The sequence below is a fragment of the Cheilinus undulatus genome, linkage group 4, assembly GCF_018320785.1.
Source record: "Cheilinus undulatus linkage group 4, ASM1832078v1, whole genome shotgun sequence".
Lineage (NCBI taxonomy): Eukaryota > Metazoa > Chordata > Actinopteri > Labriformes > Labridae > Cheilinus > Cheilinus undulatus.
The window spans coordinates 17,556,330-17,583,955 of record NC_054868.1 but is presented as its reverse complement, the minus strand read 5'-3'; the positions used below and the strand labels follow the sequence as shown (position 1 = coordinate 17,583,955).

The 27,626-nt window shown below is 38.7% G+C and overlaps 2 protein-coding genes across 4 annotated transcripts; both read right to left on the bottom strand.

The window, feature by feature from the left end:
- Positions 1 to 535: 535 nt before the first annotated feature.
- LOC121508966 (stromal membrane-associated protein 1-like) lies at positions 536 to 13,145 on the bottom strand. Its single transcript, XM_041786113.1, has 10 exons — positions 12,888 to 13,145; positions 12,285 to 12,418; positions 10,270 to 10,355; positions 10,086 to 10,161; positions 9,905 to 9,967; positions 9,738 to 9,813; positions 5,223 to 5,353; positions 3,946 to 4,162; positions 2,700 to 3,037; positions 536 to 1,202 (listed from the first exon to the last, which is right to left on the bottom strand). Exons 1-10 carry the CDS (start codon positions 13,003 to 13,005, stop codon positions 1,068 to 1,070), a joined length of 1,374 nt encoding a protein of 457 aa, XP_041642047.1. The 5' UTR covers positions 13,006 to 13,145; the 3' UTR covers positions 536 to 1,067.
- A 721-nt stretch (positions 13,146 to 13,866) lies between these two features.
- On the bottom strand, positions 13,867 to 26,421 carry cenpk (centromere protein K). 3 transcript variants are annotated; one of them, XM_041785591.1, is made up of 11 exons: positions 26,401 to 26,421; positions 21,051 to 21,137; positions 20,904 to 20,960; positions 19,203 to 19,266; positions 18,902 to 18,948; positions 18,719 to 18,801; positions 18,471 to 18,569; positions 18,154 to 18,289; positions 17,986 to 18,039; positions 14,431 to 14,582; positions 13,867 to 14,058 (listed from the first exon to the last, which is right to left on the bottom strand). In XM_041785591.1, exons 2-11 carry the CDS (start codon positions 21,087 to 21,089, stop codon positions 13,899 to 13,901), a joined length of 891 nt encoding a protein of 296 aa, XP_041641525.1. In that variant the 5' UTR covers positions 21,090 to 21,137; positions 26,401 to 26,421; the 3' UTR covers positions 13,867 to 13,898. The 3 variants fall into 3 exon arrangements, with proteins under 3 accessions (XP_041641525.1, XP_041641524.1, XP_041641526.1); XM_041785590.1 differs by lacking the exon at positions 26,401 to 26,421 and adding an exon at positions 21,389 to 21,485; XM_041785592.1 differs by lacking the exon at positions 26,401 to 26,421 and adding an exon at positions 21,389 to 21,485 and having other exon boundaries at positions 13,867 to 14,582.
- Between the last annotated feature and the right edge of the window lie 1,205 nt (positions 26,422 to 27,626).

Genomic DNA, 27,626 nt, shown 5'->3' with positions numbered 1-27,626 from the left:
GGATGTCTTCATTGGGAAGCCCCTTCAGGCTGTTTCTTTTATTTCCTCTACAGAGATAGATTCACACAAAACATCTTTGACTGACTTACAATCTTTATTTTTGTCCTGCTGTATCTCGATTTGTTAGAGAGGACCTAGAAATAACAAAGCACCTCATACAGGCCAAAAAACTGACTGAACTTAGAGGACGCAAAATTGTAGCCATGATTGTTGTGCACATTGTAAAATATGATTACAACCCTCCATTCTCTTTTAGAGCTTTTGTGTAAAATAAAGGCCAGGAAAGGGATTTTGCAAAACGTCATGTCAAGGTGACATTGTCCTTGCATATACTTGGATATACTGTAGAAGTTCATACCTTTCATTGGACTTGTGTAAACCATTACTCCTCCTGCTGGCATGTTGCTGAAACAGCTGCTAAGTGTAAGGCTCTTCAGTATTAAACCAAAAAAATCTCTAATTGAAATCTCCTCTCCTGTCCTGTTAAACTGAACCTTTTTAATTGTAACAATCATAAAAGACAAAACAGATCAAGTTGTTTCGTATCACTTTAATTTTATAGGGGAACCACAAGTACTTTAAAAGAAGGTTATACAGCGCTGTACATCTGGGAGCAGTACAGACAGACTTGATAGTCAAATCTTCTCCCTTTAAATACTATTCATTAAATGTCTATAATCTTATAATGATACAGTGATACAATAAAAGCTTGTTTAACTGGTCCTGCAGCTCTTCTGATATGTCGGTATCATTTTTGTTGGGACTGTTATTTCCTTGTCATGTTTTCCAAAAAAGGAAAATAAAAGTTATGATCAAAAACCATACGACAGGCAGAAACTGCCAGGCTGTAATCCTGTATGACTCCCAATTCACTCACACAATAGAGAGAAATAGAGAGACAGAGAAAGGGAGAAGGGAAAGAGAGAGAGAATTTCCATGTTCTGAAGGCTGGTCCGTGATGGAGTACGGCATCAGTTCATACCGAGGCACAGAGAAGCGCAAGATACATTTTGCACCGTCTGTGACGTAGGCTCTTACTCTGCCCGATAACCAACCCACTCGAAGACTCACTTCCACAGCTGTGTGCTCAAAGTCTGGCCAGATCCAGCAGCGGCCCATCCACCCATGGCTGACGGGGGCTGAGCGAAGGCCATCTGACCACCAGCACCATTCAGAGTCAATCCTGACATCTGCTGATTCATCTGAGGATATCACAGAAGTTTTCAATTACTAAGGGAACAAAACAACTTGTAGACTGTCCAATGGCCAGTGACTGAATAAAATTTTGGAGTGACCCATAGTATTCCCCAACTGGCTACTTCATTGACTATATGTGCTGAAGTGCTCCATAACACAAGTATCTATTCAGCCGTGATAGCAACCATGGCATTCAAATTTAGTCAAGACAATTTGCTGAAGTTAAAACTGAGCATAAGAAAAGGAAAGAAAATGTATTCAGCAGACACAGATCATGCCATGGTTGATGACCTCATATTGTTGCATTTAAGACTCTTTAATAATTTTGTAATCACTTTAAAAGCCTTAATTTTAGGAAAATGGATTTATCAACTTTTAATACTTTGAAGACCCTTAAAGCCTAAATGCATCGGCTGCTCCCATGTGATGGCTGACTGGTTAGGTATTTATGTTAATGAGCAGGTGAGAAGATGTACCTAATAACGTGGTTGGGGATTTTTCAAGTCTGCAACATGTAGTATAAATAAACACACAACCAACTGGACTTTAAGTTTTCAAATTATGCATTATAGTACTTTTCCTTAGTGTTCCCCTGAGGATGGGTAAAAGAACTCATGCACACATTGATCATTATTACAGTGAAATTTCACTACTTGCACACCTGCACACATACTGTTTAAGGCTATAATAATTCAACGGAGGCAGCGCTGCATGCACAAGGTTAGCCTTGATCAAGAAAAATGATGGCTGGAAGTAGTCAAACAAAGAAGACGGTATTAATGTGCAGTACATGATATTTTGTGATAAATTTGGGAACCACGGAAATACTTGTGTGATGATAGAGCACATTTACATAAAGTATGAGAAGAAACCAGCTGAGATGAAAGCCAGGCTTATATCAAATCATTGCTAGCCTTGATATCACACGTCATTATGATGATACCAGAGCAGAGCAGATTAGCCTGCTATAGGAAGATGGTGATGTGCTCTTATTGAGTTTTGTGGCAGGAGGAGCTTCAGCATACTGATGGTCAGCTGGAGTGCAAGGCACTATCACAGCAAATACCAGCTACAAGAGTGAGTTGAGTGAAAGCACAGCAGAAATATGGGTTGATTTGCAATGTGCAGACAAAATGGCAGCTCTAACCATGTGTTACTATTACATGTAATTCAAGCAGATCTAAAGCTGTCCTAAAGACATGCAGCACTGAGGAGCTGTGCACTGCAGGAAGCATTATCACCAACAATCATAAAATCTACTTATGTTTTATGGTATTTCAGTTTGAAGTCCTGCTTGTGCTGCCATCTAGAGGCCACTCACTCTTCTGTTCACATCCTGTACAGTAAAGCACCTAACAATGGACTAGTTTGAAATGCATCACCACAGCTGGGTGTGGTCACGTGTAAAATAAATCCTCCCTGACAGACACTTGAACACAGTCTAACAGCTGTATGAGGTAGGCTTTTGAATATCTCCCTAAACATGGCATTTATCAACGTACCTGACCCATGTTCCACTGAGCCTGTTGCCCAGGCTGGATGGCGTACATGCCCTGAGCTGGCATCATGCCTGCAGGCATTGCGCCACCCTGTGGTCCCATCATCCTCGGTGCCATGCCCATCACACCTGTGGCTTGTGCATTCCCCATGAAGCCATTGGGCATTGTCATCCCAACCATCATGCCTGGATTAGGCCCCATCATGCCCGCCCCGCTCTGAGCCATCATGGCACCCATGACAGTTGTAGGTGGCATGGCGGTGCCCATGCCAGGGAAGGTCTGATAACCAGCAGCAGCCTGGACAGGAAACTGCATCTGGGAGGGGCCCATGAACATGCCAGCTGGGGTGGAGAAGACACGATAAGAAAAGGGAAGATATAAAGTTATGTCAAAGTAATGCTATGAATGACGTTTCAAACCAGTATTTTGAAGTGTGAGGTGAAATATGACTTCCAGTATTACTTAAATATTTGGTTGTTTGTTTAAGGAGTCTTTTGTTGTACAAGATGAGAAGTTAGTGTAGCTCTGTAGGGCTTTGTCCGGTCATTAGAGCAAGTTTCTACCAGGGGATTTACTATGAAGGCGGTTCAACTTTTCCAAGATATCTTTTGTTATCTTAAAAAAAGGTTTACAATACAAGTCTCACTTAAAACACAAGTCTAGATCTTACAATAAATTTATATCCATGGACTCCATACGATAAGATGCTGTAGAAATGTATTTTCATTATAACGTTTTTGTCTGAAAAAGTATGTATTATATATGTTGCTCTGCTCTCAGTGCTCTTTTCCTCCTGTACAATAAGAAACCACCAACTTCCAGTGTGAGGACAACTTCAGGTGTTGTTTTTACTCTGGCTGATCTTATACCTTGAAGCTAACCTGCTCTAGAGCAGGTAAGTTGTGTAGGACAAGTTACCATAGAGATATATCCCAGGGGTCAAGTTACTTGCTAAAATGGTACTGAGGCTTGGGATTTCAAAGTAGACCCCTGTGAACCCACCACAGGGAAAAAAACAGGACATCTTTTTCATCAAATCATGGGAAAAAAATAATAAAGTACTCACATTAAATACCCAGTCATATTTGAAATCATGCTGGCTCATGCCCTGACTGACGTAGGCTCAAAGTGTCAGTTTGACTGAATGACTAGACAGCATGCAGTATTTAAAAAAAACATGGCTACTTCCGTTGATGAAAAATGTCTTTTAAAGAAAATATTACAGAGAAAATCACAGTCACATCCTCACCAGCAGGGGCTTGTTGTGACATGCTGTTTGTCCCGTACAGGGACAGGATGGAGTCCTTGGACAGGGGCTTCTTGGCTGTGTCGTCAGTTTTAGTGGTGCTACTGCTGTCACTGAACAAGTCCAGGTCTCCCTGCCCTGACCCTGAGCTGGCTGTACCTCCTGCTGCTCCTGCTGATGGAGCTTGTGTCGGAGTGCTGGCCGCATTACTAGAGCTCACCTGAAAGGAAACACATTAATCTATAAAGATCTTTTGATTGTGGACTTTGTTGTACTGATGAAGGGGAAAGAAAACAGTCTTTTAATTTCAGTTCATGGCCTGGGTGCTGTCCTGGCTTTACAGGATTCATATGAACATTGAGTCATCAACAAAGCTTCAATAATTAAATATGTGACACATTCTGTTACTCCTCTCGTATTCAGACCAGCCCTGAGAGCAAGTTAAAGCCCTGGATATAATTTTGGCAAAGTGTCAGCAGCCCTGGTTTGCCAAATCTGACAGAATGGTTCCCATATTTTATTAATTTAGAACTGAAGTAACAACGATCTGTCTTGAATGGTAATGCCCCATATATAAGCTTAGGCGTGCTGACAGGCTGTTTACATCAGATACTGCCGTTTTTATCGAAACCTGATCAATCTAGAACCAGTAGATATTTCATATAACTTTATTTTTGATCTGTCTTCTAAGCTTTCTTTCTTTTACCAAAGTCAAGAGGCTCAGCTTCCTCATCAGAAATACAAGTACAATGCTTTGATATTAAATTTGTAGAGTACATTTGCTCAGTACCGTTTCAATGCAATTTTACCTTCCAGAAACTGTTAAAGTTTCTCAGTGTCTGGTAAGCAATACTTAGAAGAAAAATCATGATAACTAGTGTTACTGTGTGTTGAATTACTAAAATCCTTATTTTTGGGGGCAAACCAAACACTAAGAGGAAACTTCAGCAGGTTTTGAAGCCCTTAATGATAGAAAATTCAATTCTTTTACACAGCATGATTCATCAAAGTAATCTCAGAATGAATCTATAATGAAAACAGTCTGTGGTTACAGTCTCATTTAAATGCTTAGCTTATTGCTCCATAGCAATAGCTCCATTCATTTTCTCTCACTGTCTCTCCGTTTCACTGTGGCTGTCTTGGGCTACTTATGCTGTTCATCAACATTTCATTTTTTACTGCAACTTAATTTAAGCTTTTAACTGAACAACCTTGGCTGCCCTGAGCTTTTTGATAAATTAGGGCAAGTTATGGATGAGGGAATCCTTGCTTGGTCGTACCTGAGGAAACTGAGCTGCCGACGAGGATGCAGGGAGGGGGTTGGACACCATGGGGCCGAATATATCCAGGTCATTGTTGTTCTGGCTTGTGCTCGTGCTACCATTGTTAGCTGATGCAGCTGTTGGTGCGTCTGTGACAGAAAGGTGAAGAACCAGTTTTACAGGTGGAAAATGAGCTCACAGTTAGAGGAAACAACAATGAGGGAGTACTCGAACAGAAACAGCATAACTCACTGACACATTCCCAAGAGTTCTGCATGAATTCACAAAGAACTTATGTAATATAAGAAAAAAGACCCAAAGACAGTAATTGTGGGCAAAAGAGCTCTGGTTTGCTATAGTTCAATGTGTTCTTTGTTGTTCACTTAACAGTGAATTACAGAACTACAGAGCTGCTTGCACATTAAGCAGAATGATTAGTGCAATAAAAAATTAATCAGCTTACTCTTATTAGTTCATTGGGCACAAAACAAAAATAACAGTAAATCCAAATACCAATGCACCTACAGGGCAATCACTATCCTTCATATGTTTAATGAAATTTCTGTAATGAAGTGATAACACCAGGTACTGTGAGTAATGACGTCAATGATTGATTTCAAAGCCATCTCATTGAGAAGATAGATGGACTAGAAAGCTAATGAATATGACATCAAAACTGTAACACCTGTATAAATGCTACTATTACACAACAAAACCTCCAGTAAGAGGTCTAGAGATCAAGCAGCTGTTTGCAAACCTGGTCTTCAAACAGAAATTACTCACCATTTTTCAACATAGTTTGCAATTTTGTGCTGCGACAATCAGTGACCAGATGTCACCTATTTTTTGAATTTCAAGCCAATCTCATGCCTATCATTTAACAGCTTTGTAACACCGATTCCACAAAACAAGTTAGAAAAAATAAATATGTAAAAACAAGAATTCAACAATGAGTTATAAATCTCAGAGACTAAGCCTTAAGATTTAACACTTGTCTTTACACTTTTCTAATAACCCATAACCCTCAGCAGTGGTTCACTGGTTCAAAGTTTAACTTTGGAGGAGCATGAGTGCTACAGTTAAGATTAAGGAAGATTAAAAAAACAGCAGACACATCAGCAGCATAAAAGGTCGACAACTGGTCAGCACAAGCTGTTAAGCCCAGTTCAGACCAAAGATTTGCGACGCGATGAGACGGTTCTAGAATGAGTCGCAGCGGTCTGAACTGAGCGCTGCAGCTCGAATGAAGCCGTCTGATGGAGTCGCCAGCAATTCAGCCTGTTAAGCAACGCAGCAAGCAGAGAAATGTTAAAAGGGAAATATAAATCTCATTTTGAAAGGCTATATATGCCAATTCCATCAGATATTCATGGTATTAATTTTAAAAATATCTCTTTTCTCATCGATCCTCCTGATAATCACTTGTTATCACCATGCAGCACGGCAGCGAAATTTCACGGCACATTAAAGTCTAAAATGCTTTTTTTTTAGATCAGCCTTGTTATAACAAAGATATCCGCTAAGTATAATTAAAGTTCTACTGACATATTCACCTCCTACAGCCTTGAATTTCTCATGGATTATCCAGTAAAGCGCAGCGCTTCCTACTTATGAGTGCAACTAAATAAAGTTAAGGAGAATCTTTTCTAAACAATGTTTCTATTTCAATTTTATCTATCAAATCTATCTGCTTCTTGGAAATATTAGACAAACATCGATCTTTTTAATGATTAAACATGAAAACTTCTGCCTACCAAACTCCAGTCTCCTCCATCAGCTGTCATCAGGCTAAACAGCTGATGGAGGAGACGGCAGAGTTTTCAGACTGAGATTTAAGGGTGAAAACTAAAAAAAGAATATATAGTCATTTCCAAGGAGCACACATATAATAAAGGGAAATAGAAACAACCTTTTAGAAAAGTCTAACATGCTCCAGCTGCATTTGTATGCAGGAAGCGCTGCGCTTCATGTGATAAACCATGAGAAATCCAAGGCTGTAGAAGCCTGACTTGTTCACAAAAAAATAATAGAGGGACCCAACTGCAGTCAAGATGGCTGACATCCAATCCATGCCAGAAGTCCCAAGCGGAAGTTTCTTCTTCGCATTGGACTCAGCTGCCAGTGTTTGTCAGCCTTTTCGCGCCTAAGCCTAACCCTTGCTGCTGGGTCTCAAATATATCACCTTCCCCACTGCCTTACCCTGAACCTAACCCTTCGGGTTTTAATGCCTAAGCCTAACCTTAGGCGTATGGACTTCCGGTATGGATTGGATGTATGTCAGCCATCTTGTCTGCAGCAAGGTATTCTTGAAAAATAATAGCTTTCAGCAGATATCTTCATTATGACATGAGTGAGCGAGACAAGCATTTTTTTGTTTATATGTGCCATTAAATTGCTCTGCAGTGCTGGAAACTTCTGCTTAGACTCCTGTCTCCTCCAGCAGCTGCATCAGGCTTTAATGTGCAGCTGATGGGCTGAAGGTTCTGTGTAATAACAAACAAAAAAGAGGATCGATGTGATCATTTCCAAGAGGCAAAAAATGCAATGAATAAATAAATGAAAGGTTAATAGATTATATCATTAGAAAAGGATCTCTCTTTCCAGCTGCGCACGGACAGGACGCACAGTGCTTTATGAGATAATCCATGGGATTTCAACAGGCTGAATGAGCTAAATCTGTCCATGGAAAAATAATTTTTCTCAGCGGATATGTTCATTATGACATACGTGAGCTAGAAAGGGTTTTTGTGTTAGATGCGCCGTTAAACTGCGCTGCCATACTATAAAACTTCTGCCTTTAAACTCCTGCCTGCTCCAGCACATCAGGCCTAAATGCACAGAAAGAAGTTTCAGCGTAATAACAACAACAAAAAGGATCTGTGTGATCACAACAGGCAGTAATATAAAAAATAATGAAACGTTACTAGATTATATTGTTTTAAAAGGCTCTCTTTACAGCTGCACACGGACAGGACGCACTGCGCTTTATAAAATAGGCAGGAGAAATGAAAGGCTGTCTGCGCTAATCTGTCGGTGGAAAAAATATTTTTCTCAGCAGACATTTTCATTATAACAAGACTGATCTAGCAAAGAATTTTTGTATTCATATGTGCCGGGAAACTGCACAGCTGCACGATGTTGATGACAAGGAGGAGTAATCACTCTCATGCACCTGCATGTGATATAAAGGCGTGATCATGACGACAACAACACAGAAACAGTGAATGTACATTTCTTTCCCTCTTTAAGAGACAGATTTATTGCACAATAACTTAGGTATATCTTTTTAAATTGAGTGACGGTGAGAGTCATTGCCATGGAAACGATGCATCGTCTCACTCAATCACAGTAGTGTGAACTGGGAGGTGTTTAGAGCATTGCAGAGTGGAACGCTGCAAGCAGTTGCAAGCAGTTGCAAGTTTCAACTTGTCTGATCGCGAATCTTTGGTCTGAACTGGGCTTTAGATGAAATAACAGTAAGAATGAACAGTCACAGTGACTCCTGTTAGCAGGAGCTAGACACAAACCAAACCATAATCACAAAAGGGTTGTCAGTTTGTCACCATATCAGACTGTTTTAACTGATACGGTACTAGCTTAAAGAAAACATCAGTTAACTATGTAATGATCTGAAAATTTCATGTTTCTAATACAGCACCTATCCTACGGCACCTATTGCGAAAAAAAACACGTGCTTCACACACACCGATGTCTGAAGGTAAATGCTAGCTACTCATTGAAGTGTTTGTATTGTTGCTAAGGCGTTTGAAAATGATTAGCTTTAAAGTTGAGCAACACATTCACTTGAAATCTTTGGTGAAACTGAACAAAACAGCAGTTGAATCTTTTTGTACATTAACTGAGGTGTATGGGGAACACCGCATGTCACGTGCACATGTGATTGAATGGCACAAAAGATTTTATGGAGGCAGAGAGGATGTTCAAGACCATGAATTTTCTGGGCAGTGAACTAAAGATGTCACTCATTGGAAACGTACTGCATGTGTGCATTAATACACGGGCCTTTAATACATAACAATTTGGACTATATCTGAACACAGAGAAATGGAAAACTCTCTCTCTCTCTCAGTCCTAGTTCTGTATCAATACACATCTAATCAATGAGTCTATGATGACAACAACTTCCTGATTGTTCAGCCTTGTGCCAAAAGGGCCAAGATATTTCACTTCAGTGCAGTTATTATACGATTTAACAACACGTTAAGGGGTAAACAATCACAGCCGTACTATATTTCAGCATAAGCAATAAGCCATATTCATATGAAACCTACACTCATTATTTATTAAGAATAATTTCAACATTATACAAACAATGTCTCCTGGTGTTAGCAAGCTGAAGGAGAGTGATCAAGATTTTAAAGTACCATAAATCCATAAATCCTGATTCCATGCTAAGAATTTCCCCTCTGGGGATCAATAAAGTCTTACCTTATCTCATATTAAACATGCAGTCTCAGTCAGCAGATTCAGGAAATGTATCTTATGTATCAAAAAAAGTGCACAGATACTCACCAAGGCCTAGTAGGTTCACAGCAGGTTCTGAAGTCTTAGCAGGGCTAATTTTTGGAACTGGCCTGGGCTCTTCACACTTTGAAAATACAGAGCATTTTACATATATAAACAAAACTTGACAGTTTCTGCAGCTCTCCTTCAGAGTTGTATGTGTGTAAGAATCTTACCTTGCTGTACGATGACACCTTGCTCCCTCCATCTGGCTCCTTCTCTTTCTTAACTTCTTTTGGCTACAAAATAAACAAACATAAGCAAACTGAAACTTAAAAAATGACTTAGATGACGCTGCAACTTACAGTAAAAGTCTACTAAAATGTGCACAACTGTTTAAAAGGAAATGACACGTACACTGCTTCCATTGGTCACATTCTTGCTGCAGTATTTCTTCTTCTCATATTTATCCCTGATGAAGAATTCCACAGCTCTGAGGTCAAAGTTAAGAGAAAACTGTGACAAATAGGCTAAAGGGAATAATCAAAGTGTACCACACTGAAAAGAAAGATAAAAAGCATCAAGTGATGCTGAAGGATACTGGTCTGTTTGAGGTCTTCTGAAGCTTTCTGGAAGGTTGGCCTCGTAGAGTTGTCTGGCCTTGGTGTTACCCATATCCTGTATACTCTGCAGAGAAAGGACAGGATGATCAACAGAGGATAGGGACAATTTATGTAAGCATGAACATATTTAAAGAGTTATTTAGTTTGAATTATCAGGGAATAGAAATACATTAAATGTATCACTTTTTATGATGTTTTAATGTCCCTCTTTAATATATTGTATTTTAAGACCACTTTGCATCTTCAATTTCTAACTGTTTTGTGCAGATTTTAAGATAAAATGTGACAAGAAAGTCAAGAAGATGCAGATAGTATCTGATACTGTAGTATGCAAATAAAGCATTCTTTGAGATGCTAGCAATGCTAACATGTTCAGACTGTGTGCTAGGATCACACTAGGCAAACACTTCACTGCAAAGCTGCTGTTTATTTGCAAAATACTGTAAAATGTTAACAAGTATTGGTCTCAGCCCCAGAACCAAACCCTCCTCCTACAACCACTTCTCAGAAAACTTGCATTTAACTATCAATTATATGCACATATTACTTGATTACACAAGTAAGTAGCTGAGCAGAGATATATGCATAGAACATAAACAAGCACGCAGACTGACATCTGATCTGGTGGAGTTCCATCAGAATCTCACTTAAGCTCAAAAGGTTGTATTAGTTAATTTGAAAACAGATACAAAATTAAAGAGCTTATGATGTCAAATGTAAGACTTTTTAATATTTCTTAAAAGCCTTAATTTTGGCTTAAATGACTTATCAAGTTTTAATACTTTTTAAAAACCTGCAGACACCCTGAATAACTAGTGATGTGATGGCTTTCTTAAAGATTTAAAAATCCAGATTAAGTCATCTGGGTTTAAGAGAATGGCTAACTGGGGCCTGGGGTTGTGATGGGTGAGTGAGTAATGGGTATTGTGAGCAGATGTGTGGGGAACAAAAGAGAAACTGTCTCAAATTTAAGATTAATGAGCAAACACAGTGGACAATGGCTGACTTCAGATAGCCAAGAAAATCTAATTTCCAGGCAATTTGGGATTACTTGGCCAATGGAACAAGTCGCAGCTTTCAGAAAAATAGTTCAGAGCATATTTGTTGGTTTCTTTTCGGCCTTTTCTTTATTTCTTAGTTAGTAGGGCAGATTGAAAGCAGTTACTAAAGTTAGGCTTGAGAGTTGGGTGTCCCTGATAGACAGAGCACTATTTGAATCGTACAGCATGTACATCTTGTGTATTTTTTATTTTATGGTTAGCATGTTCTACTTAAGTGAAAGAGATTTAAAAACCCAGAGTCTGGGTTTGATTGTTTGACATGTGTGGTCAATGTAGAGACCGACTAATTATCAGTTTGGCTGATAATCATCAATGATTTTCAGGATGTGGCTGATGATCTGCATCTGCACTGGCGGTTTATTTTACTCATTGCTGATAAAACTTAATTAATGAAAAGGTGCACCACTTTGGTTCTGCTGGGAAGTGCATCTTGCCAACTTCCACCAAAGTTCCCACCAACAACACAGCCTCATTGGCTATGATGATGCGTGTAATAGCCAATCAACACGGAGGCCAGTGACACATATCGGTGCCAAATATTGGTAATTGGTCTCATGAACTGCAGATAAATGGCATCAGGCTCAACCTTGACAACAGACTTCAGACTGTAGACGTCTTAAAATTGCCCTTATTACATTTAACAGCTTATATCCCCCCCCCCCCATGAGACTTTAAGTTGAACTCTGGTCCGTCTCTTCCAGTCCGCTAGATTAACTCAGGGGCACTAGTTCAGTTATCATGAGAAGCCCTTAAAGTGTTTTTGTGTTGTCACTGAAATTAAAAGGTATAAGGAACAAAAAGGGCATGTATAGGGACACAGTGACTAAGTCTCGTCTCATAAAAGATCTGACAATAATGCCTCACCAAAACCACTAACTAAACAAACTTCTGTGACCCCACCACACTTAAGTAAACAAACAAGAAGACAGCACCTGGATTTGTTCTGAAGTCCACTGGTCCAGGTTGACAGATTTCACTCTGGATATGTGTACTCCCAGGTTCCTGTGGATGCCTGCACATCGGATGCAGATAAATACTCCTAGATTCCAGGAAGCCCATCTCGGACCTACAAAAGCATGAAAGAGGCTTGTGATTTGTTGTTAGACGGACGTCTCTGGAAAAACAGACATGAAGGATCGAGTACCGTCAGCTCCTCAAAGTGCCAAAGGCAAGCTTTACATTCTTTAACGATAACACAACATGAAGCTAAGAAATCCTGAAAATAGTCTCAGAGGGGGATTTATACAAGTTCGTCTATGAGTTGAAAGCCGAGGGCGGCGGCGGCGACGCAGAGGTACCGTGGGGAGCTTATGTAGATTTAGAGAAGTTAGCTTGCTAGTTAGCCACTTAGTTTAGCTTAAAGGGAAGAGATGTCAGCTGACTTGCCCGAACCAGTTACACATAGACGAGTTAGCTTAGCTGGGCTAACAAACGCCGATGCTTAATTGATAGTTATCGTAAGCGATGGATTCTGTGTAAATAATATAAACTTTATGAGGTAAATTGGATTTATTTCGATAGCGTAACTGTCGCACCTTTCGCCTCGCAGTCGGCGCAGTACTTGTTGTCTTCCTCTCTCAGCATTTTGGACAGGATGGCCTGGTGCTGCTCGTTCAGTTTCTGGGCCTTCTCCCTCTCCGAGCGGGTCGTCATATTCACGGCTTCAGCTGGACTTTCTCAATAAAAACAACTCTACTTTAATGGTCGTCAATCTTGAAAAGTTTCTGATAAAAGACCATAATCAGAGGGATGAAAGCCTCCGAGACGGATATGAAAACACCCGGAACCGGAATCCCTTCTCCGCCCACAGGAATTCTAGAGCTGACGCGGCGCTGAAACGCGATTGGACAGTAGCTCTGACGTCACATGACGCACATTTTCTTGTGAATCAAGTTTTACATTTACATAGAATATTAACTACTAGTGGTCTAAGTTAATTCACAACAGTCCTTATTAATATTGGAGTATTTTTTTTCTTTCTGACTCCCTTCTAAATAAACTGACTGCATGTATGTATTTTAAATAAACAGCTAATGTAGTTTTTCACCGTCTATGTCAGTGGTACCCAACCCTAACTTTAAGTTTTTAATTGACAGAACCCCAGCATATTAGGCCTACATACACTTGTTCTTTACAAAATATCTATGTATATACTGTATATTATTATGACGATGTTTTAGACATTCTAGAAAAAATATAAAGAGGATCTGTTATTTTTCAAGAAAAAAACTTGAAATTCTTAGGTTTAAGGTGTTAATTTATTAGGAAAAAAAAAAACTTTAAAAGTTGTGAATGGACGTGAACCAAAAACCCAACCACTTTTTCATTTTTTTTTTGGTAAACTTTTTTACCTTACACTGTAGTAAACTGATTATTCTAACTATCCAGATGTAAATACCTAGAAATAAAAGATGAAATGTTGATCACTTGTCTCATATTCATCTTTTGTTGTCAAACCCAAATGTTGTGTTCAATGTTCAGTCTATAGCAAAAATAACATCTGAGCAGACAGGGTCCTGTGCCCCAAACTGGGAACCACTGGTATGTCAAGGCAAAATCATCTTTACTATATTTGTGACAAACATTACATGAAAAGTACAGATGAACATTTTAAATAAGATAATAATGTGCATCACTTTTAGATAACAAAACCTTGCCTTTGAAAAACAGAAAAAGTTGATCCAAAGACAGCATCTAAGAGAAGACCTACAAGACATCAGAGTTCAATCAGTTTAAATGAAAGTGACAACACTTTATCCAAATATGACTTCATTCAATATATGAATACATGCTCTCAAATGTTTTAAGACCCCTTTGCTTTTTTATTTCATACAAAACAGTTTATACCCAGACCAAGCTTAAATGGGCACTTTTTAAAAACCTTTTTATAAAGCACACAGTTGTGAAACATGTCAATTTACATACATACAGCTAATCATAGCATCATGTCTTTTCTAGTTATTGTTCTACGCACTAATTTACAGAAGTATACACCCTGATATCACCATACAAGCACACATTGAAAAGGAACAACTTTAGAAAGGTGGTGCTTGAAGGCCAGATTCACCACTGCCTCACCAAAAGGTTTCCAGGCGTATCTTGAAGTTGTTTTCTTGGTGCCTCACTGCAATACCATAGCGGAGCAGCATCTCTACATATGGAGGCCAGAATGTGCCATCTATCGTCACATAGGGGTCATGTGGGGTTGTCAGAACTTTGTTCATAAGTAGCTGTTACAAAGACAAGACAGAGAACAATTTAAGCCAAGTATTATGGGTATTTGATACAATTTACAAAATACACAAGTACACACAATTTAACCTTTGAATAGTGACTGTTCTCCAATGTTTAGGTACTAACCCTATTAAAAGTAACTAGTCTGATTTTAGCAATCATTATTGAAAATAGAGTATGATACGGTTTTGGAGAAAAGGAAGTCATTATTTTCTTTGCTCTTTCAATAAAAATATGAATAATAACAGTATCATGCGATAACGTTTCTCTTTTCACGTTGACGTTATATAAAGCCTTTACTAAGTCTAAACTGCTGCCTTCTGTGTGATGCCTATGCGTTGAGGAAGGAAGCCTTGCCTGTGAGCCTGTGCTAAGGGCAACAGACCCAGCTCTTATGCTTACGGATCTGAGTACACATTTGCGGATCATGTGCGGTACAAGTGTTGCAAAAGTCACATATGTAAGACAGCCAATTGAGAGGCAGATTTCGGTTGTAACTGATGGCTTGTGAGGATTTTGAAAACTTGAAGCAAAAAAGAGTGAATTTTCTGAACCAAAATGAACTAAGTCCACAATTACAAATTGGTCTACATTTTTGTAGATTGGTGCACACATTTGTGGATCTTGACACACTTTTCATATCTGTACACAAATTTGTGGATTTTTGCACGCATTTCCAAATCTACCTAAACATTTGTGTACAGATCATTGCAAATAATAGCCCCATAAGAGTCAACTTCATAGTAAGACAATACATAGAATAAGCCCTATGCGTCTTGTAGGAACATCTAAAGTCACAGGTGGGAACACTGACTCGGTGGATAACTTCACTCATGGTGCAAATGTGTCTCACATCAAAAACAACAATCCACCGGACACATGAGCAAAGAACCCCAGCAGGGACCCATGCACAACAGGCAACATTCAAACACAACTAAACACATCAAAACACTTTGCCCAAGGGCATGATGAGAAACTCCATGTACACATCCCCCCAAATTTGAAATCCCATTGGGTAGAGCTTAGATCAGTTGATTCTCTACAGAGATGAACTAACACTGATGGATCAACACTGTCAAATAACTCCAACACTGAAGACCATTTCACTCAGAATTGAGTTAAAGTTACACCTTGGGAGGTAAAATCAAGTCTGAAATTTTTCACCCTATCAACACTCCATTTTTTGCTGTGTACAGCAGCTGTTTTGGGATGTGATATGGAATCATTCTCTCACTATGTGCTACTGTGTAGTCAACAGAGGTGGTAAACATACAAGTAGGGCTGTAGTCAACCAAAGAAAAACCTGGTCGACTAAAATCGCACCAGATCATCAATTAATCGACTGGTCGTGGGACAGACTTTCTGGGTATTTAACCTGTAATTAATGAGCCTTAAAGGCATGAGTAAATTATATTTGAATAGTTAAATTCATTGTTTTATTTTATGTAAATTATATTTGTAACACTAGATGACTGAAAAAAATAAATACACATGACTTCGCCCTTCTCACCCCTGCAAAAATGGATTCTTCCAATTAAAGTAGCATGTCCAATTGTTCGACCAATTGGATTTTGGTCGGACATGAGGTCATCAACCAATTAATCGACCAGTTGACTTGAGGCTGTCAGCCCTACATACAAGAGTATTGCACTCAAGTAAAAGTGCAGTTAGTCTGGTTAAAACTTACTTAAATAGAAGTAGGGTTGTAACGTACGAGAATATTTCGGTTTGGTACACACCTTGGTTTTGAAGTCACGGTTCAGTACAGTAATTAAACGGAATAAATAACAAAATGTATTTATCTATTTATAATTGTATTCAAATAAATAGGCTGAATAAATTCCATTTAAATTACTAATAATGCTGCAACCTCCCTCCAAAAGGTCTTCAATTAATAAAAATATTAATAAATACATATTGGAATTACTAGGTTATTTTAATTGATATATTGACATATTTACACCCATTCTTTAAACACTAAAATTTCCCAGCCAACTTGAACACGTCATCATACAACTGTAAGTTAGCTTGTTAAGTGTGCTAATTAGCATCTATCCTGCTGGTTTCAAAATAGACTTCAGCACTGGATTACTTTTTTAACCAATGGGACCTACTACAAAGTTTGGAGAACTTTTCACAGCCCATCTTGGTGGATAAGGATGTTGGAGCCGTGTGAAATCTGAGGATAACTTTACCACTGATGCAGCTGCAGACATGATTAAGTCCCCCCTCTCCGTACTCTGAGGCTGGCAGTTGAAGGAAGAATTAAAACCAGAGCACCATCGTTATAATAAAAACATCTTAAATCATGGGAAATTCATAACTGGCTGGTGAGACTTTTTGTTGTTCGTCCTTGTTACAGTGACGTTATTGTTTGAGTGGTGCCCTTTTCAAATGCTTTGATTGATCCGCTGGACGATGTGCTGTCAGCGACACACCTGCTGAATGATGTCAGTGCTACTGTTGTTGTCTTTGTCCACTGTTGTATTTTACTGGGAAACAAAGTGTCACTAAACAGGGCACTTTTATCTGGGAATACTCAGGCTGTTGCTGTCATTTGCTGTGGTTGCTAGGACAGTGTGACGGTGAGTTGTTTTCTGTTTTTCCGTCAGTGTATGAGCTTCGTTCAACGTGTGTCCGTTTGGTACACGTCTGTACCGTCCTGAGAGGCCTGTACCGAATGGATACGGTACGAATACATATACCTTTACACGCCTAAGTAGAAGTAAAAACACTGATTTCAAAATGTACTCAAAAAAGTACAATTGCCCAAAAAAAACACTCAATTGCAGTACTTTGAGTAAATGTAATATGTTTCTTTCCACCCTTGGTTCAACAATTAAAATGTTCCTTTTTGACTTATTATCAGTCCATAAAAATATATCTGAACCTACCTAAACTGGATGTTTATCGGGCATAAGTGATCGGTGAATTGATTCATGTATCTCAATTTACGTATTTACCAATTAAAGAAAGCACTCTGAATGCATCTGACAGCCAGGACCTTTAAGTGTTAACAGAGCTCAATGTCATTCTTATGCCTACCACACATACAACTCACAACGATATTAACTCTATATTAAATTAGATGTAATACATTGACCCAAAACTATAGATGATCATTATTTCTTAATACCGTGATGTTTTACACATTCTATCCACCTTATTTAATCACTATACTGCTTTTTCATTTTTCAAATGTTTTGCAAACATTAAATCTATAATTAATATGCAGGTTCTTTGCTTTTACAGTATTTACTGTTCTCTTCCTTTTATTTGGATTGTTATGAACTATACCACTAAAGAAACTAATATTTTATTTCAAAACCAACTTGGCTATAAGCCTGTTTTTATATCTCAATGGACATTGTGCTGATAGTATTGTCCATCACAACTCACCTCAAGAATTTCGTTAAGTGAAATCCAGTCTTCATGTAGCTCTGAGGTTATGTTCTAAAAATGAAAACAAAATTGTTTAGCTGGACCAGAGTAATAATGGAACAGTCTGTCAATGCACAATTGCTGCAAAGCACAGGAGATCATGAAACACAGAGTGACAAACTGCACCTTCTTCTTTTTGTTTGCACTGGATTCATTCTGAGGCAAAGGGGCATGTTTCTCTAGAACTTCGCCCAGAGACTCCATCAACCGTTCCTCATACACCTTCATCTTCTGAATTTTGGCCTTGGTGTCATGCCATACACTGTAAAATGGATGACACAAACATACTTTTTAAAACATTCACAATTGTCTATTTATGTAAAATGTGTTATAATGTTCAATACACTTCTGTCACTTTCACATGCTTTGCTGCCCTCTAGTGGAGTAACATTGCTTCTAAACTTTTAATACTTAGGTTGATCTGACTCTACCATCACACTTACCTGAGCTCTGATAATTTCTCCTTCTCATTCTTAAGCTTTTCAACATGATCACTGGCAGCTATCAGCATATGTTTCTTCTCCTCCAGCCATTTCAGTTCCCTAAGAGACAGAAATTTTTCAGAACACACAGAGTAAAATGAATTAAATGGCAAAATGCTCTCTTCAATTCACCTCTGAAAGCCTCTACATGCCCAGAGTAAGGAGAGTGAGATATTAAAAGCTTGCACTATGACTTAAAGGTAACTTACAGTTCTTTAGTTTCTCTCAGTTTGTCTCGCTTTGCTTCATAGCAGGAAACAATCATTTCAAGTTCAGAGCACAGCTTGAGCATCTGTGACGTTAGAAAATGGATTTTAGAACTTCTGCAATGTATCTAAATCAGACGGTTTAATAAGAAACATTTCAAAGGTGCATTTTACAAACAAACATACCTCATCTTTTCCAGCTTGAAGTAGAACTTCAGAATTCCGTGCCAGTACTGAATGGAGCCAAATAAAGAAAAAATTAAGATCATTCCAAAAAGCACATTGCTATATTTGGAAAAAAAAATGCATCTTCTCCTATTTCACACAGGGCAAAACTTATACTTTCTTTTCAATTGTTCAATGTGGCATGCCTCAGACAGTAACTGTGGCATAAACCTGTGGCCCTGATTTCTGATATTCTTTTTCTACAATACTGATTTATGGCGTTGTGGTCAGAGCTTCACTCACAATGTAAAACAGGACTTACATTTTGGTTCCACTGTCATCCACTGCTTCAGCTCAGCTTCTGTTGCCATCAGCTGATTCACTGACTATTGAGGGGAAAAAAATCACAATGCATGGAAAAAAACAAACAAATGCAAGTTATTTGTTTACAATATGTCACAACTAAAAAGATTACAGCATTTTAAAGTAGTAGCTGTTGGATATCAGTTACAGGAGAAACAGTGCAAAATGTTTTGTGAAACTACAATTACTAAAGTCTTGTAAAAATATTTTTCAAAGAGATTCTACAACACTTAAAGCTGCTGTGAGAAACTTATGGTTGTCTCAACTGTTCCCATAACATTCTGTTACTAACTTTGTCTGATATCTAACCGGTAGCAGTGGAAGATGTTAACATACCAAAATAGAAATGGGCAATCTTGTCATTAATGGGGTTTTTTTTGCCTTAAAGTTACATAGGGGCGTCAGTGTTTATTTATGTTTTATAACCAGCTAAAAAACATCTCAGCCGATTAAATTTCCATTATGATTTTTTTTACAGACAAGTACAGTAATAAAACAGAAATGTTCACTATCTGTTTGTTGTGTTGAAATATTCAATTTCAAAGTTTTCACTTCATGCATATCAAAAACAAGCCTTTTAAGATTTAGTAATACCTTTGAACGGGGTGTGTGTACAGTTTTATCAGCTGAGGTCAGTGAGGTCTCTGCTGTTTGTGAAAGAGTCAGATTTGTTTAGACACAACTTAAATCAGGCCTATGTGGTATGATAGTGAATGATGAACAAAATAATGGCAATATAATAATAATTTGATTGATGATGAATAGTGCACTGTATTTAATCTGAAAATGATATTACTTGTTGCTTCATCTTTGAATCTCCTTTTTAAAGTTGTGTACCATTACTACTGAGGAATTTTTCCCCAGTGCAAAAAAGGCGTTGGGGGTGTACGGGTTAATCTGACAACCAAATGGACTGAATTGCATATTCATGTCGTGGAAAGTAGAGCTAGGTCAATTATTATGTAAACAATGACAGAATTTTTACCATTTTGCCTCTATTCACCATACGGCTGAGCAATCAATCAAAATTTAGATTAAAACGCTATTTGGGCCTCTGCAATTTTCAAATCGAAGATCATTTTTTGCAGCAGAGATGTTAAGCTTTACCCGTTGTGCAAACATTCCAGTGTCAATTTTTTTGCAGATTAATTAGCAAATAATCTTACATTTCGTAGTTTTTATGCTCCCCTCATTAAAAATGAGAATGACAAAAAATAATCACTCTTCAATTAAACAATTCATCTTGAATTTGCAATATGAGTGTGAGTAATTGCAATGAGCAATTTTTTTTTTTTTCAAAATCTTTCAGCCCTAAGTTAAATCTATCTAATATTGTGTTGGTTATAATATAGATTTATTGCTTGTGTTTGTTGAAAAATACAAAAGCTTAGGAACTTAAAAAAATACTAGCACTAGTGTTGATGACAATTTACACTTACTTACGTAACCAGAAAGTGCCATTTACCTTTATTTTAAATCCCCCCTTTAACACTATATTTCAAAAATGTCATCATGTGTACCCTTGATACCTCAACAAGTAAAAAAGAAAATGGAAATGTGTTAAGGCATTGCAGCTTGAAGGTTTTCCATGTTGTACGAGTAACACAGAAATGTAGAGGTAAGAGTAAAGTGCAGAGATTAACAACTAAAACCAACTCACCTGCTCCTGTGGACTCTCACAGGAATCTGGTTCACAAAGTATGATCTCATTCTGAAGCTGTAACACAGAAATAAACACTCCAGTTTTTACAGTTTCTCTACACATCTAATGATCAGACATAACCAACGCTCACAGATATGAGTTTACCTTTTTAAGCTGAACAAACTGATCTTCACACTGGTCCATCAGCTCGTTTCGAGCTTCCTCTGACAGCTCTACTGGCTTTAACTCTGCCTGAACACAGAGACGGTAACGGTGTTATGATGAGTAAATATGGGGTTTATTGTGAAAAGTACAGATTAACAGGTGTTTATGCAGTTCATGGGTACGCTTTTGTTTTTGTTGTGGTTAATGACGAAGACAGAAACGCTGACTTAACACAACTTTACTACGTTAGCACGACGGATATTAATTCAAAGAACGAACTCAGAGTTTTATTATCCTATAAGTATTGCAATAAATAGTGACAAAATGCGCATTCTTACCATCATTTGCGAAATACACAGTTTTTTCTCAACGACGCGGGTAACAACAACTTCAGACTGCTTATTTTTCAAAATACCGCCAACACTGATGACGTCACAACTGCGACGGCGATACTGCGCAAGTGCAGGACCACTGGGGCTTTTCTGCCCTGGCAAAATTGAGTCTCTGTTTTTTGAAATAGTAATTAGCCAAACAACATGTTGCATCTTGCACCCTTACATTATAGGCTATAGCATTACGACTGTCATACAGTTAGCATTTTTAATCACAATCATTTTAAAATTCCAATATTTATTATTTAACACTGTTTTGATTCATTTTGATTTTTGTACTGTTTTAAACCAAGGGTAGTTTACTTCCTGTGTGGAAACAGATCTGATTTTATTTTGAAAGAAAGTAAGACATTTTGAGTAGATTCAGGATTATGAAAGGAATTTAACCATTAAAAAAATAATTTGTTATGGACTGAAAAGTAGCCTACATAAAGGACCAGTTAATGGGTGATATTTGGTATCACAAGGTGCAGATGACCTTTGACTTGTTCACTGAGCTATCAGAGGTTTTTTTGTTTGTTTGTTTGTTTGTTTGTTTGTTTTTAACAGAAATGAGAAGTCGCAGTGTCCTTATTTTACATAACTGTGCCTACACAGAAACACTGAAATTAATCTTGATTTTATAAAATTTAATGCACAAATGTTGGATCTAAATGCAACTAATGCATAAAAATATATATTGAAGGCACATTTCATGTATTGACATTCAGTAAAATATAATTTTAGATTAACGTTACCAAGCTCCAAGTAGTGTATCACACTAACATACAGTCACGGATGAAAATATTGGCACCCCTGGAATTTTTTCAGAGAATACACCATTTACTCAGAAATTGTTGCAATTACAAATGTTTTAGATACACACATGTTTATTTCATTTATGTGCATTGGAACAACACAAAAAAAAAAAAAAACAAGAAAAAAGCCCAAATTAACATAATTTTACACAAACTCAAAAGTAACAAAATTAAGTAAAGAAAAGAAAAGCACGTCATTCCACTGTTTACAGGAAACGGAATGAGGTCTACAAAGAAAAGAACACAGTGCCTACAGTCAAACATGGTGGAGCTTCAAAGATGTTTTGGGCTTGTTTTGCTGCCTCTGGCACTTGGTGCCCTGACTGTGTGCAAGGAGTCATGAAATCTGGAGACCATCAAAAGATTTTGGGCCACATTGTAGGGCAATTTTTAGAAAGCTGGGTCTGCTTCATAGGTCATGGGTGTTCCAGCAGGACAATGACCCCAAACAAACCTCAAAAAGCATGAAGAACTGTTGGAGACAAAGGGCTGGAGAGTTCTGAAGTGGCCAGCAATGAGTCTGGATCTAAAGCCCATTGAACACCTATGGAGAGATCTCAAAATTGCCGTTGCAAGAAGGCACCCTTCAAATCTGAGAGACCTGGAGCAGTTTGCAAAAGAGTGGTCCAAATTTCCAGTTGAGAGTTGTAAGAAGCTTGTTGATTGTTAAAGGAAGCGATTGGTTTCAGTTATTTTTTTCCCAAGGATGTGCAGCCAAATATTACATTGAGGGTGCCAATAATTTTGTCCGGCCCATTTTTGAGTTTAATGTAAAATTGTGTCAATTTTGCCTTTTTCTTCTGCTTTTTTTGTGTTGCTCCAATGCACATAAAGGAAATAAACACGTGTATACCAAAAATATTCGTAATTGCAACAATTTCTGGGAGAAATGGTGTATTTTCTGGAAAATTCCAGGGGTGCCAATACTTTCGTCCATGACTGTAGGTCATTAAGGGTCAGTCCCATTTCTACCCCTTGTCCTTCACCTTTGCCTGTCCCCTTTGTCTACCCCTTCCCCTTGCCTCTTGAAGTAGAATGATAAGGGGTAGGGGTGAAAACGTTCCCTGAAGAATGGAAACGCTATAACCTGAATTGACCTATGGCTAAGTCCCGCCCTCAAACGCGATGAGCCAATCCCAGTGCGTATACCACTCCAATACACTCGGACATCGGCTGTCTGGATGTCTATTGAAATGAATGGGAGAAGGTCCGTTTTTGTCCAGTTTTATGAGTTTTTTTTTTTGAGATTTTAAATTTAAAGATGGTAAAGATGGTAAAAAAGGCTGTTATATTTTTGTCATATTATGAGCCAAAACCTTAACTTCAGTGCCACTTTCATGCTGATCCTCTATCTTGTGGTCTGAGATTGTGATGGCAACGAGATGCAGTTTATCACGTTTACACTGGGACCTGTAAATTTTGGCTTGTAATTGAAGCTTTTTATCAACCGTCTTGACAATAAAATGATTAATATATCCCTCCAATGCGTAGTTTAGACCCTCTTGGTGGCTTCTAGATGATAAGTGATCTTTCTGTCTCCAAAAATCATCAATGACCTCCAGTTAAATGTCTCCTACTATGACAACTGCAATAGCGTCTGTCAGTGAATGTTCATTGTTTGTCCGAGTGAGTGGAGGGGGCGTGGCTTAGCCATAGGTCAATTGCACCGGCCTCTTGCTGCAGCTTGTTTGCATCACAACTCTGTCGTGCCTGAAAGTACTGCCCCTCGTCGTTGATTGGTCCTTTCACTTTCTAACCGGGCCCAAACGCTTCAGATGGGAGTTTAACAAGATGGATTTGCCAGTGAAGAACAAGAAAATGGGCGTATCCATCTGCTTTGCAAGGTTATGGAAACGCCACTTGATTGCTGTAACATCATCCCACACACTACCGATAATAAATAGCTGTGTCATCAGAGGTGATAAGAGTTCACATAAACAAGTTGCCCACATGCTTAATGAAGATGATAAACAAGGTGAGCATTAGCACAGCTGAACATCAGAATGTCAGCATCGCTGCATTTGTGTTCCAGTGTGTGATTCTGCGTTGTGCATCAGCTAGAGATGCACAGATTGTGAAAATTAAAGCTGATACTGATGTTTATTTTGTTACTTCTTTTGATACTTCTTTCGTATTTGAAAAACACATCAGAGTTTGTCTAACTGGTCACACCTTTTGTCCTTATCATTTATTGCTGTTGCAGTAAGTGAAGAAACATAACAGAACTGGCGACTAGGCTGTAAAGACTCATTAAGTGTTCCGGACACCAACATGGAGAAAGGTCTGAGTTTCATCTGCCCGGCACCACAGTGTATGGAGTTTGTAAGTGTGAAGACCAAGGTAAATAAACAGATGTGATAACGTTGCTGCTGAGAAGAAAGCACATAACACAAAAACCTCTGGAAGTGTTGGACACATGGACAGCTTTGATAGCACCGTAGAGGACTGGGAAACCTATATGGTTGTGATCGATGACATATTTCCATCCTTAACACATGGTGAGCATTTCTCAAAAATTGACCTTGCACAGGCATATCTACAGATGGAAATGGAGGAATCATCAAAGAAATACTTGACCATAAACACCCGTTAAGGTCTTAGTAGGTTTGTGTTTGTCATGACCAGCGCCCCAGCCATCTGGCAACAGCCATGGGCCAAGTATTACAAGGGATACCAGGCACTCAGTGTTACCTGGATGATATTATTGTGACTGGCCTGGATGATGCCACTCATTTGGCAAACCTAAATGCACTGACAAGGCTAGAGGAGAATGGACTGAGAGCCAACAGGACCAAATGTGAGTTTTTAAAGATGCAACTGAGTATTGTGGACACAAAATCTACAGACATGGACTCCACAAAACTCAGGAGGAAATCAGCACTATTTTAAAAACTCCACCACCAGAAAACATGATCCAGCTACATTCATTCTTGGGCCTAGTTAACTATTACCACAAATTTCTGCCAAATCTTTCAACCATGTTGCACTCACAAATGCCACAAGACACCAAATGGAGACAGACTAAAGACTGTGAGGAGGCACTGACAGCTGCCAAGCAGCTGGTAACATTAGATGAAGTGTTAACACACTATGACCCATGCCTTCCTTTGCCCCTAGCCTGCCAATCATCTCCATACGGTACTGAAGCCGTTCTATCACATAAAATGATGCTTCAGAGTGACCCATTGCTTTTGCATCACAGTCCCTTACACCTGCTGAGCATAACTATGCTTTGATTGACAGAGAGGCTTTGAGCATGGTGTGGGTGTGAAAAAGTTCAACCAGTACCTTTATGGAAGAAGTATCACCCTGATCACCGATCATCAGCCCCTGGTCTCCATCTTCAGTCCCCAAAAAGGTGTTCCCTCCATGTCAGCTGAAGAACAGGGAGGAGGAAATCTCCTCCCTTTATTCTGAACTGTTTTGTATGTGGAGAGGACTCATCACTACAGGAGTCGCGCAAAAACATCATCTCTGCCAAGACAAGCTTTCAGTGTGGCTCTCTGCTCTGGTTTTAACAAGAAAAGTGGCCCAGTCATTCCTAAAGTGACATCCAAGCTAACTGCTAACATGCTAGCAGGCCCTGAACATACTGGACAAGCCGACCGAAATGATCGGAAACTCGTACCAAACCGGGAGTAGAGTGAAAACATCTTTTCTTTCATGGAAAGCTTTCAGTGTTGCTGTCTGCACGTGTTTTAATAAAGACACATTGTCCAGTTCAGACAGAAGCGCCGCTGCAGCTCAGTCCAGGCTAATGACTGCACGAGCAGGCCTTGTATCTCACAACAACTAAGCCTGTCCCCATAACTACCACATAGTCATGCCAAAGCAGCTCAGCAGAAGAGTGAAAACATCTTTCCCAACATGAAAAGCTTATAGGGTTGTTATTATTCTTTGTCATACATAAATGTGACCCAGTTCAGGTGAAACAGAGGCCATGCTAAATCTACATCTGAGGTATTTAGAGCAGTTGAGACAGCCATTAGTGGGCTTTCAGCCCCAGTAAACCCCACCCATAATGCAACTCTGTATATATGGCTTCAGTTATCACAGTGGAAGCAGCCATTACTTACAGCATTCAGTAAAAGCGAACGAAACTCTGTATGCTATGACCCATAAAGTAGGATCACACACTCAGTCAGTTACTTAGTTACTTACTCAGACACAGACAGAGGCATCTGTAGGGATGACTTCTTCTTCTTCTTCTTTCTTGGGATTATTTGGCGATTGGCAAACAACGAAATGGTGCATTTCCGCCACCTACTGGTAAGGAGTGTGGACCAGAATATCTAATACTAACACTTAAATGTAAAAGAAAAGAAAAAAAAAAAGGATAATAATAAGTAAATAAATTAAATTCTCTCCTCTCTATCAACTATGTTTGTATGAGATACTGAAATAACAGCGTGTAGCACTTATTTTCTGAATCCTTGGGGCTGACCTCAGTGGTCAGCCAAAAAGAAAAGAAGGAAAATGTATGCTGCCAGAAATATTTTCATTTGTTTGTTATTGTTGATGCAGAGTTCATAAAAGCTGGAAGGGAGGAATTGTTATGTACAATATAAAAAATGCTCTGAGTTCATATTTTAGAAGCCATATTTTGAATTGGCAAGCAGCACTACTTTTTGTTAATGATGCAAGTGTGAGTACACATTAACGAAAGTTTAAATGTGTCTCAGTGGAGTGATACCTGTGTGATTGAATGGGCAATTGAACAGTAAAGAAATGTTAAAACTGTATCTCGTGGTTTCACTCGTCATTTATTGCTGTTATTGTCAGTGAAGAAACAACAAAAAAACCTGAATTTGATTCAGCAGCTATACCAGATGACAACACAGACTTAGTTGGACACAACAGATAAATACATCCCAGTTACATGGTTGGAGAAGCATGAGAGGCGTGGTGTGTCCTCTACCCTTTCAGGATTACTTTTCACCCCTTTTCTGCCTCTGTCTGCTACACTTAACATAAAAGGTCCATCATGGGACGACCATGAATATCTCACCTTTTACTCAAAGTAGCAGTACAGAGGCTTAACTTGTCTCCTCAATGTTGACAGTGGCAACAAGGCATGTTGTGGTCAAGTATTTGGTTCCATAGATCAGCAGAAAATCACTCTATAATCATGAGATGCATGTTGCTTGTCCTGGAGAAAGCATCTCTTTAAGTTTATTAATCCAGTCACCTTGTAAAAATCATGCAGCGAAAACTTGTCAAATCCAGGTTTTGCCTAGTGTACTTGTCAAGTGTTCTACACTTATTTTCACTGATTCCTCATACACAGCTCTTTTCCCGTTTCTGTCTTCCCGAACATTTTTTCCAATATTTTTATGCTCAAATAACTCAGTTCTGCACAATATACCCTGCAAAAGTCAGCAAGAACT